Source organism: Ruditapes philippinarum, unplaced genomic scaffold, assembly GCF_026571515.1.
Source record: "Ruditapes philippinarum isolate M1 unplaced genomic scaffold, ASM2657151v2 ctg11054_1_1_1_1, whole genome shotgun sequence".
NCBI classification, from domain to species: Eukaryota; Metazoa; Mollusca; class Bivalvia; order Venerida; family Veneridae; genus Ruditapes; species Ruditapes philippinarum.
This window is the reverse complement of record NW_026865702.1, coordinates 20,868-34,278: the sequence shown is the minus strand read 5'-3', so window position 1 is coordinate 34,278 and position 13,411 is coordinate 20,868. Positions and strand designations below refer to the sequence as shown.

General features: G+C 32.1%; 1 protein-coding gene across 1 annotated transcript; it reads left to right on the top strand.

The window, feature by feature from the left end:
- Positions 1-5,366: 5,366 nt before the first annotated feature.
- On the top strand, positions 5,367-12,381 carry LOC132730034 (uncharacterized). Its single transcript, XM_060715880.1, has 3 exons — positions 5,367-5,536; positions 8,958-9,284; positions 10,907-12,381. The coding sequence occupies exons 2-3, from the start codon at positions 8,959-8,961 to the stop codon at positions 12,252-12,254; spliced, it is 1,674 nt and encodes a 557-aa protein (XP_060571863.1). The 5' UTR covers positions 5,367-5,536; position 8,958; the 3' UTR covers positions 12,255-12,381.
- The last annotated feature ends 1,030 nt before the right edge of the window (positions 12,382-13,411 follow it).

Genomic DNA, 13,411 nt, shown 5'->3' with positions numbered 1-13,411 from the left:
TCCTACGCACAGGTCATTTTCTTTTTAGATTAAGTGCTAGTGTACATTATTCCGGATGTTTTGTAAATCATTTAAATTTGCATAATTATACTTATCGTGTACTAGAGATAACAATATAAAATTTCCTTTGGAACATACAAAACAGTTTTGTTTCTTATTTTTATAATTGTAACAAAAATACAAACAGTATATAAAAATAGTTACAAAAGGGAATAATATATAGAAATATTACATGCATTTTTATGTCAAATTAACAAAAATGGTTTCTATTAATACCTGGAACTTAATATACAGTAGTTTTATGTTTCAAGTCCCAGATAATTACTGACAGTAGAACACACACTGGAATGAAAAAGACCAAATTCATGATTTTTTTTGTAATACGCGTTAATACTTTAAAGATAATGAATAAATTTGCATGGCATGTTGATATGGTGAAACATTATTTGTCAATGGAAGACTGTTACCCTGTTGCCCGAATTTTAGACAGGTATGATAAAATTCACTAACATCATGTTCATCCGAGTCAAAGACATAAAAGCTATATGTACTTGAACTTGATAATAAATAAAGAGCTTTGTTAATTGACTTAATGGGAGATTAATCTACTATTTTGTTGAATTGCTTCAAAATCCTCGTCCTATCAATAAACCCATAACACCTTATTTAAAATTGCAGACGAAAGTTTCTGTTGTTAAAATGTTACAGTATTTCAGGCAAATCATCATACATGTACCACTCAAGCCACCCTTCAAACAAAAATGAATAAAAAAAAATACCGGAACGAACCTACGGAAAAGAAAATACTATGTAATAACAATTCGTAAAAATGGCTTACTAAAATTTTAAGTTATAAAGAGTCAATTTATTGTTGAATATGTTTGCATTTCATTTCACGGTTCGCTATTTATAACTATAACGCGACACGGAAACCTAAACTACTTCCATACATAGATTTTCGGACATTCACAATGCTAAGCTAGGTCATCTATTTCTATCTTTCGAATTCATGTACATACATAATTCAATGTGTCCTACAGAATAATAAGTAATTTCTATAGAAGATACAAATGTTAGAGATATAAATTACCTATTTTGTTTTGTCTTTTATACTGCCTTCCCAGCTGTTGAAGCGTGAAATTTGTTCCCGTTCTCATTCATTTATATGATATGCTGCGAATCACCGCAGGGGAATCCAATATTTGACTTTACATAATAGAAATGGAAAGGAATTCTTGCCTCCGAATTTATTTTTAGCTGTAAATCGAAGGGATTTAATTTAAAAAATAGTCAACACAAATAGCTCCGCGCCTGTTGGCTCAGATTAATAAAAGGTAAATCATTTTTCTGGTGTTTTATGAAATATAAACATATATGTTTACCATAACTCTACTAATATCTAGACCCACAAATTATCGAATTTGAACATGATAAATTCACCTTTAACGTTTAAACACATGCATGCTTCATCTAAACAGGCTGTAGATATTATATAAATTCTTTAAAACTGTAAGAGTGTAATTACATTTACCAACATCTGTGTATAGCTCTGGTGTTTGTAAAAAGAAGCGGATTGGAACTAAATATCAAATAAATTTTACATGCACATCGATTAAGAAACAAACCACACCTAGTTAACAATATTAAACCACAAGAAATTCACGTAATTCAAACAGAATCAATCCTCCTCGGATTTCGTGCCTCTCGGTGTTACGTATACATGTATCCACCTATAATTGACTTAATGTGAATTTATACAAGTTTGCTTCTTTAAAAAGGAGCATGCGAGAGGTCTTTTTGCAGCTGTGGAAGATTTGTTTAATGCGAGAAAAAATGGGGATATTTTTGCATAAAAGACACAATGAATTGTTATAAATTATAAATATTTAACTAAAAGAATTTATTATATATTGAATATAGTATCATTATGAAAGTTTGTTTTATACATGAAAGATTATATGCTGGAGAAATGAACTTTTTTCTTGGCGCATTAGGGATATTTTTTCTACAAAGGGAATTAAATTTAAAATAAACGATATTTATTTTATGCTTTTCAGTGGATTACTGATTTATCCGTGAAAATTATATTTGATAATTTCACAGTGAAAATTATCAAAATATAATTTCACACTTTTCAGTGACGAAACTACTTTTTTAGATTTTTCCCATGTGGTACCTCAATTTTATTTTTGCTAACAATTCTGACAATGTCAGGCTGTTTAAAGAAAACGCAAAGCTGAAATTGATAATCAACTTAAATGTCAAAAGTAATAAAAAGAAGAAAACTTTTTCTATTCATTCAAATTCCAATCACCAAATTTCATCTCTAAATTTTTTGTTTCATTTTTACAGTCTGACAAATACATTCCTTCCACATGCAAACTGCTCTTGATGACATTTGGGCACATTAAAGTATCCTACGAGCAATAACTGCCCGTATGCTTTAAGAAAAAATTGAAAAAGCAATGACAGCTATCACCTCGTAGAACAATTAAACCACCCAGCGTTTCCGAGCAAGTTCCAAGTTTTCCATTTTCATAGCTGATTTTTCATGTTTTCACATCTTCAAACACTTATTTTTTGTCTGTTTCAATCCTAAAATATGTTTTCTTTCTTTTAAAAAGGTGTATGACTAACAAATCCAATGATATCTCTGAATCAAACACAATTATTTTCCTCCCTTGAAATACACACTTTAAAAATGGCTGCCGCTTACATCAAACAAAGCCAGGTCTAATATAAATACGCAGTAAGTAACAGAAATATGGATGGATGGTTGGAATTTTTCTCCTACAAGAATTGTTTATTTTTATTATTAAAACAAGCGATCATTCATATTTTTTTAAGAAAATAAATAATATCACTGTCATTTAACGTTGATTGTCGGACTTATTTTACAGCTCAAGACTTCTTGTTTTTAATGAGAAATTCCGACTAATTGGGGCTCTCAATGGGGAAAACAGATTTTAATATTTCCGTTAATATTATGGAAATTTCGTTTTAACTTGTCTTTTAGCATAAAATAAAAAGAAAATTTGTTTGTTTGTTGTGTAAGATGAAATTTTATTTCATCTCGTGAACTTTAATAACAGTATTCTCACTCGTGGCTACGCCACTCGTGAGAATACCGTTTTTAAAGCACACTCGATGAAATAAAATTTCATCTTACACACAAACAAACAAATATCCTCTATATATTAAAAGTAGTATCAAAATAATTTTTTTTTTGCAAAATTCAATAAGCAAATTTTCGGTTAATGTTTGGTAAGTATATGGCAACATTTTCTTACATTTTCCAAAACGGGCATAAAGTATGTTAATCAAACAATTTTAAGTCAATGATTTACATAAAAATGTTTATATCATTTGATTGGAATGAACAGTATATAAAGCTGCATGCATCTAAAGATAATCAAACTTGAGTAAAATTTGTACCATTTGCGCCAAATTATCTCCGTTGCGTTATTTAGTCATACCGGTTCAAAAGTTTTAGGAGCAGAAAAGTTTCGGTACACGGTTCACTCGGTCATATAATAGTGCATGGTGATATTGTAGCTATAATGTTCAATGTAACGATTTTTACCTACCGGCTCCTTTGTTAAAAGCGGTCTAGTAAATCACTTACCGACCGCTTAACAGGTCTGCAAATATATACCGACCTGTTTTTGTTCTATTGTTCTCTACAATAGAAAATATGTGAAGTCGAGAAATTCGTGCATAACAGTACACAACAATATTCACCGTAAAATAACGCTGAATTGTGGGTGGTGGGGGGGGGGGTAATGACCACTTTGAATAGGAAAAAGGGTCGATATATATTTTAAAGATTAATAGAAATAAATTAGCGCATATGGCTGTAAGGACCCTCATAACATATTCAAGATTATTTGTGAGAAAAACGAACTGGCTACTGTTCTGGCGTTGAAGTTTATGTTTTGCCGATATAAAAAAGTACAACAACACACATTTAGCCTTTCTTCATAGTTTGCTTTTCGGTATACCTAACACATTTGGCGAACTATATAGCTTCATAAGATACTAGTTTCCGGCATTTATTTCAACAACTATGTCTGAATTTGCACAATATTGCATTATTTTAACAATTTTGCATGATGGGATATATACGACAATTATATTATTGGTGCATATCGAATCAAAGTCAACTTCTGCATCTTTTTTTACCAAAATATTACTTTCAGTGAGAGTATAGTTCATCTTAAGTATAAGACCGTTTTTCTCATTTTTTCCCAGTTATTTTTACATTACAATTTTAATTTTGTATACCAGTACTCGCCTGTTCTTCGCAAGAATACGACTTGCGCTTCCATTCTAGACCGCGTGCTTACATGCGGTCTTATCAAACATATGAATAACGGATGATGCTAATTAAGAATACACCGAAAGAAAATTCTTCCAAACATGGATGAAATTCTAAGAACATTTAAAATCAGCCATCATAAAAAACAACAACAACAAAACCCAACTTACATGACAGTTTAACTACATGTATTACTAATATTTATCATAGAACCCCGTCTTTTACTTTCCTTTGAAAAAATAGTATATTTTAATTATATAAGAAATAGCTTGATCATCTATTTACCATGAAATTTATTATATATAAAGATAAAGTGTTCCGTTTTTATGATTAGAAAACATTTTTATCTTCCTCAATATTATTTATATTATTAATATGTTACGTATTCATATATCAAAATAATGATCTTACCTTTCCCTACTCGACAAGTTCTGTTTTCATTTTCTGTGACTCAACTCAACAAGTACATTACCTGACCTTATTACATAATGAAACCTCACGAAAATCACGAGATTATTCAAATAACACCTGATTTGTGAACGAATGAATTACAAGAGCGAAGCGGATGGTATCTTTGCTTGGCTTTGAAATGCTTTCTTAAACATGATAAAGTACATAAATAATATGTTACTAAGTCTTGTGAATAAAATTAATAAATACTGAGTTAAAAACTGATGAATGGATATAAAAACAAATGAGCATGTAGGTAAGATAGTTACCGCACTCGGAATAGGTCTGCATAGTATTTACAGACCCGGTGGCTACGCTCTCTCGGTCTTCAAATCGCCACCCGGGTCTGTAAATACTATGCAGACTTATTCCTCGTACGGTAACTATTACCTCGGAACATTAAATAGTAAAACGCTATTCGGAAAACAATACGGTAATCGATTTATACAGTTTAAAAGATTAAAACGGAATGAAACATCCACGTAGCACTAAGTAACGAAAATGATATTTTCCGATTTTTGTATGTATCGATTTGTTTACACTGATGTTAATTTTTCGTTAAAGTTAAGTCGTATTTTGAAACGGAGCATGCGCAAAATATGATTTTACGCTTTAAAAGAGGTTCATTCACTATAATGAGATACGCAAAACTGGATGCCGCCAGCAAATCAGTCTGATCACTGTGAAGAGGTATGATGACCTCTCTAACAAGTAAAGATTTACACACCAACACAGGCTAGTTAAATTGGAGGAATATTAAGCATACAGGTAAAAATGTTGTTCTGATTTAATTGTTTAAGGTTGTCACAAGATTAATATTGTATTTATTTATTTTTATTTTATGTTTTACGTCACATCGACACAGTATAGATCATATCGCTATGTTCCAGTTTTACTGGTGGAGGAAGAGCTCAAATGCCCTTCCGTGCATTATTTCAGGCACGAACGGGCACTAAGTAGAACCACCGACGTTCCGTAAGCTAGCTGGATAGCTTACTCACATGAAAGAATCCAAAGTCCCTGTCGGGATTCGACACCCACAGCGGTGAGGGGCAAGTGGTTTGAAGTCAACGACCTTAACCACTCGGCCAAGGACGTCCCATTAATATTATATAGGGTACTTTAATACTCTCATAGAATGGAACTATTTGCTAACTATAAAAGTATACTCTAAACCTAGTACTGTCAACGAGTCGATAGTAATATCCGTTTAAATATTCATAAATGCGGACAATATATAGATCTATGCACAGACAGGAACTTGAAATTCTATAAACAATTGAAAAATGTAAGCAAATAATTAAAAAGTAACGCCAAATATATAATATACCCATCTATACTATAAATAAACACAAGGAATGCAACGCCTTTTTGCACACTCGATACACATTTTATCTAATTGCACGCATGGAAAAACAATTTCAACAAACCGGTTTAACAGGTTTAACAAAATGAGCCAAAATATTGTCCGCATCTATGAATATTTAAATTAGATTATATAGATAATATATTAAATTTTTAAATTAGAAAACAAAATATAAATGACCTTAAATGACATTGGCGGTATCTTATGTCATGATTAAACTGTTGTGTATTGAAAGATATCTAAAGTTTATACCACTGCTTTGGTTAAAGTAAAATAATAATAAAAAACTTTACATTTTGTATACATTACATTACGTTTACAATTTTATGACAAATGTCACCACATAGTAAGTTACAATAACTACGGTGACCCACATGAATATCTATAAATATCCTTCAGAATATATAGGTAATGTTCATTTTTAATAGAAGGGACGTCTTTTCGTATTTTAGGGAGTTGTGATATTTTAATCTAAACATTTGTGATAATAGTTGACTCAATGATGAAATATATTTTTTTGATCTATGAAATCGTTAGAATATCAAAAATAAAAATGAAGCACACCAATCAGCTTTAGCAGTTGATACAATTTTTATAACACGTGTCTGGTTTGAGTCTGAAAACGGGACAAATTTTGTTACGGAGTCCGAGAGGGGGCATTAAAGAAAGAAATTAACCCGTTTTTAGGACTAAACTAGGCAGTAAAACTTAAAATGTCTTTAAACACATGTATCATGTTTTAATGACAATTTTATTCATTATTATTTTACCTTCGAGTCGACGGATTTGTTTACAAAAAAAAACCTGTCCGATTTGAACATCGATTTCAGTTCTCTCGCCCATCCACTTCCTGTTTACCGACTTATTTGACATTAATTTTCAATGGTAGGAAATGGTCGTAACTGTTTTTTAAGCAACTACTTACCACAGCCTCTTCATATTTGGTTTACAACATTAACACGTGGTGTCATTCCGTGGGATTCGATTTTAGGTCTGTTGCTCATCCGCTTCATGTTTACCGACTCAGTTTAATTTTCGACATTAATGGTCAATGGTAGATTTTCATAACCTCATGTTATTTGATATACAAATGCAACCCGGCCATTTCTTTTACCCATAATCATTTGTGTCAGCTTGTCAGTGAGGAAAATAATCATTGCTTTAAAGCTACTATCCCACACATTGTAGTTGTTTTTTTTTTAAATAAAATGTCATCAAAAGATCATTTTTCACCACAGACTCTCAGTGACAGACTCGTATACATTGATATAGAACTAGATGATTAATAAATGTCTTGTCCAACGAAAAGCATCTTAGTCAAGTATTTGCAATGTTTATCCTGATGTAATTTTAAATCATTGCAACGTTTTATTTTGTAAATATTGTAAATTTTTACTCAAATTATAAATACGCCCATTAACTGGTTCCAAGGAGATTTGTTGGTTGCGGGTATAACAGTTGTGCGTTTGGTAAGTTTTCTTATTCTGAAATCGATTGTTGCACAATATATCATAGAAAATTATGTCTGTAAAAAGAGACAAAAAGAAAAGAAAAATATATTTTAATAATCCGGTTTAAAGCTAATATTTATTTAGTAAGTTCTACTTGCATCAAACTGTCCTACTCGCTACAAATTTCTTTCGTAATGAAATTCTACGTATTAAACTGTTCAAATTATAGCCTGGGGTAAAAACTGTCCCCGCCGGGACGTCTTGGCTTTTTCTAATATAGTAAATATTTAAAGTCTTCTGCTTGATAGCTTCAGGAGCTAATTCTTAGATATAAAGCACGAAATATTGTGTAGAAGTCTTCAACAAAAATTGTCATATTATAATGTTTGGGTCAAAATTGGCACTACCCTGGATTAATATCTCTGATTTTGAATTTGCTTTCTTTTTGTAGCTTAAATGCAGTCCAAAAAGTTGTACACATCGATAACGTAAGGTCTTTTCTACTCGGATACTTGTTCCCTTGTGAAATTTAAATCATTATGTTGATTGCTGCTCATAAAAGACCCCGAAAAAATAACCCTTTGGGGGGTTTAAAACCGTTTTGAAAAACCCACCTAGTTCCTTTGTCAAAAAATACTCCCCGACGGGCCCGACCCCAAAAATTTAAAATTTTGTACATTAGAATTAAACCCCTTTTTTTTTATTTTTTAAAAAATGCAATTTTTACTCTTTTTCCGTGTTTTTTTGTAAACTTGTTCTATATATGTAAATACAATGAAATATAAAGGGGCCCAATCATAAAGGAAAGAAAAGGAAAAATGCTGTTTAAAACCCAAATTTTCCCTAAAAACCGGGGCAATTTTTGGGCCCCTTTCTGATGATATTGATAATAGCCGAGGAAATTCCACTCGATGATTTCTGCTTTAGAATATAGACTGGCTCATTGGCACGTTATTTTATTGGTAAATAATAAAAAAAGCTAAAAATAAAAAGAATGTTATATTTAAACATGGAAGTATCACTTATTTTAAACTTTAATAAGCTTCCATGACGCTCGGGGACATGTTGATCATCAAGAAAGCTATTTTTAACCGAAAATCTGAAAACTGTGTAATTTTGTTAGAACAAAAAAAATAAACAAAAACAAGACTAAAATTTCCCCATTGCTGACTGAACGAATGCATATCTAATAGATGCCGCATGCACGCGGCGTCTAATAATAAGACGCCTTCTTCTACCTTAAAGGAGATAAGTGCCGATATATGGTTTAACTTAAAATCCATAACTGAAATAAGTTATTTTAAAAATTATTTCATGTTTAGCCATTAAAAGCAAAACGTTAATGGACAGTTGATGATTTTGTATATTGCAGAATGGCCGAAGCGAGTTCCTTCCCGTCGTTTACAGATGGTTCTGATGCCTGTGCTGAAAACTGTTGCACACCATGTGGAGAGGACAATATCAATGAAGAAGCTGTGAAATATTGCCCTGAATGTGACGAGTATCTCTGTACAAGATGTACAAGGCAGCATACTAGGCGGAATGCTACAAAAACACACAAGCTTGTTGATAAAAAAGATGCCAAACGCAGTATCGCTGTTGTTGCTAAATGCCCCCATCATCCGGAACGAGATATAGAGATGTTTTGCAGAACACACGACATGGTTTATTGTACCATGTGTATAGCAACAGATCATAGGTAACACATGTAAAAAAGATATATTTATGTAGCTTTATAATTCATATAAAATCTGGAGCAAATAGTTAACATATCGCATAAAATAAGTTGATATATTTATTTTTTGCCGAAATAATGACTCAAGCTGAAAACTGACTGAAAATTCGAAGACAAAAAAAATGAAATAGAGGTATTGTTACAGTCATGTCTGCGTTCCCGTTGCCGTCCGTAAAACTTTAACCTTGATCATAACTTTTCAAGTTCTTCGTGGATTGTCTTCATACTTGGCCAAAACAACCTTAAAAACAAGACCTTTAAACTTAACCTTCATCCATTAATGACATTGACCATCAAAGTCAAATGTCTAATTTTTGTGTGATTTTTGCTGATTTTTGCTATAAGTGATTATACCAGATGAGTGGTAAATTTGAATTGATTGTCTTTAAACTAGAACACGACAATGTTTTAGGATATACCTGCAAGTTTACCAGAGAATCTTGACCTTCACTCATAAATGACCTTGGCTTTGAATTTTCAATTATCGATTTTTTTCATGTAACTGACTTTTACTTAGTAGAATTAATGAATGGATTCACTTTATTAAGACACAAACTTCTTTAAGATTAGACCTTCACATGTATATTAAATTGAGCTTGGTAATTGATAAATGGATAATTTTTTTTAAAAACTTTTGGGCTAAAAACCCCTTTTGGAAAAAAATTCCTTAAATGTTGAACTGAAATTTTCCCCTTTAGAAATTTGGGAAAACCCTTGGCAGTCAATGTCAAATTTTAAAAGGTTAGTTTTTATAATTTTGGGTTTTTTTATGTACGGGTTCCCATTTATAAGGGCAAAACATTACTTTTTTAAACAAAAAGACATGATGAAGATTTCGAATTATCCTTGAACCCTTAAAAAAAACCCTTTATAAATCAAGGTCCAAAATGATTACAATTTTTGAATGTTTTTTTTGTCCCTTTATTTAAAGGAAATGATTCATAATTGGGGCAAAATAGTGTGACTAAACAAAACTTATTAAAAATTTGTTTTTTTTTTAGTTAAAAAGGGTTTAAAATTTGGGCTGCTTTTTTGGAAAAAAGTGAAAATGTCAAGTTTTGCCCCCGCCCGACTTCGCTCTTGTTATATCATATTTTCAATACAGACTATTTGTTTTATATTTACTGCGGGTTTTATAACGTTTGATGCTAATAATACCGATAATTGTAAAGAAAGTAATTTTACATACTCCAGTGATTTTAAATCAAATAGACATGTAACTGACGGTATACCTTTACAAATGCCTTGAATCTAAAATAATGATATGCATTTGATTTTATCGTATGGAATAAAAGTTTTCATATTACTGTTCATTTTCTTTAATACGGACATTTTCAAATCCAGATGAAGGCTTGCGACATTCAAACTGCGGTGTCAAACATTAGGAAACCTTCTTTTCCTGTGTTGAGTGTGTGTTCATCTTTATAATAATGATATAATGTAAGTATACATCGTGATTTGAAAAAAAACTTACGACAAACGAAGAAAAGAAAAATGAACAACAACAACGAAAAAAGTGAAACAGACACACTATTGCATTATGATATATATTACTAAAGTTAATCATTACATCATTTTCATTTCAGAGCTTGTGAACATGTAGACAAAATTGAATCCAAGTTAACGTCCAATTTAAATCAGACCGAGATTAATCGCCTATCTGATGAATTAACGACAGCAAAGGAAACCTTAATAAATGCGAAAGAGAAACAAAAACACAATCTGGCTTCACTTGAGGAGGAAAGGATCAACATAGACAAGACATTAGATGATATTGAAGAAAAGATGATACAACACATCAGAAAATTGAGACAAGAGGCAGCACAATCTGTAACCAAAAAGTATGACATGATGAAATTAGGACTTGAATCTGAAATCAGCACATCATCTAGTATGATTGAGTCTTTGAAGGAGAGTTTACATCACCTGAAATCAATTGATAGTCTGAATACAGAGCAGCAATTTATTCATTTGAAACTGACGAAGAAGACTATTACAAATGCCAGAGAATTTAATGCACGATCCGCTTCTAAAGGAATATGTTCAATCATTTATACAGCTAATGTTGCATTAGCAGAATTTGTTTCATCAGTTGATTCGTTTGGTCGGGTTCACGAAGGCAAGCAACTGACAAAACCAATGCAATACAAAGTGAAAGCAATGAAAGATATCAATGTAAAACTTAAACGTGATACAAAAACATGTTCAATATCTGATATATGTCAACTACCAGACGGTAGAATCGTGCTTACAGATCGGAATAACTGGAATGTTAAAATACTTGACCTTAAATACAACATCGTAGACAGTTGCGCATTAGATTCGGCTCCCATTGGCTTATGTTGTATCAGCAGCAATGAAGTTGCAATTAAAATGAACAACGACACAGTTCAGTTTGTTTCTGTTGAAACATCTCTGTCTAAAACAAGATGTATTTCAATATCAGGCGGAAAGTATTATGGAATGACATATTGTGATGATGGACTTTGGGTATCTACTGGTTATGGTGTTAACGTATATAATACTGCAGGAACTTTCATCAAATCTGTTGATAAAAATCACAATGGTAACAGGATATTTAAATCAACTACCCAACATATGTCTGTCAATGGTGATACGGTGATCGTTACAGATTGTTCTGATGGTGTTGTATGTTTTAACAAGGATGGTACAGTTGTGAGGGAGCTGAGGGACAGTAGATTGAAGAATTCTAAAGGTGTATGTGTAGCTGATGATGGTACCGTGTTTGTGTGCGGACACAATTCCCACAATATCGTGATGTTCAGCAAAGATGGGGACTGTAAAGGAGAGTTAGTAGCGACAAACTGTGGTTTAACGAATCCTTTGAACATTTGCTACGATAAACATAAAAACACGCTAATTGTGACTTCTAGCAATTCAAATACATTTAAAGTGACTGAGTTCGTTGAATAATATATGTTTTCATGTACGTTGAATATCAAATAGACATTTATAGGGATAGGTGCAGATAAGATTCTTTTACATAATCAAGATGTATTGGTCACATGTTATCAGTTTTATAACATGAAATTACTGTGGAGTATAGTGTGATTTTATTTTTTCAATATTTTGTTTGAAATCACGATCCCTGGTCCGAGAGGCAGAGACAAGAATATCGCCGTTTACTCCCTTAAAACGCGAGTAAAACAATTATTTCCTTATCAAAGTCGTCAAACTGTAAATATCCTTAACAGTGATAAAACCTAATACATTCTTTACATCGAATATATAATTAATATAAAACAAGACACAAGTAGGATTATGGCTTATTATTGGTAGCATAATTATATCGAAAAAACAAAGAAAGAATTTAAATGAATTATTATTTTGAACAATTCGTAAGAAATAAAATTTGAAAATACTTATATGAAAACAGCTGCGAATAATAAGTCGGGCATCTGCGTAAATCCAATAGAAACCCAGTTCAAACCTGAAAATTCTAATTTTGCAGCATAGATTTGATATTATGTAACAAGTTTCTCTCCAGAAAAGCATAAAGCCTATGCATTAAGTCCGTTGTTAATCAAAATATACTATCCGTTGACTTGCGGCAAATTGCCTAAAAAACACAGCCTACGGCCGCCAAAGAATTCTGCAGCCTACGGCCGCCATAAATAAATCGCAGCCTACGGCCGCCAGAAATATTGCAGCCTACGGCCGCCAGAAATATTACAGCCTACGGCCGCCAGAAATATTACAGCCTACGGCCGCCAGAAATATTACAGCCTACGGCCGCCAGAAATATTACAGCCTACGGCCGCCATATACAGTAGTAAATGTCATCCAATTCCATAACCATCATCACCACCTTTATTTAACATCTAAAATAAAACAAGTAAACAAAATATAAATGTGAACAACTTTTAATTTATAAATGCGTATACTTAAACATAACATCATAGGAACACCTTATAAATTTAATTGTTTAGACACAAACAAACGATCTTCCATTGAGTCTTTAATATATCCATCTTTCGCAGACACGGACTTCCACCTGCCATGTCTTTGAATTAACCTATCGGAAACGTTATTATTTGCTGAAGTAGAAGCACCACCGGATCTAAACGAAT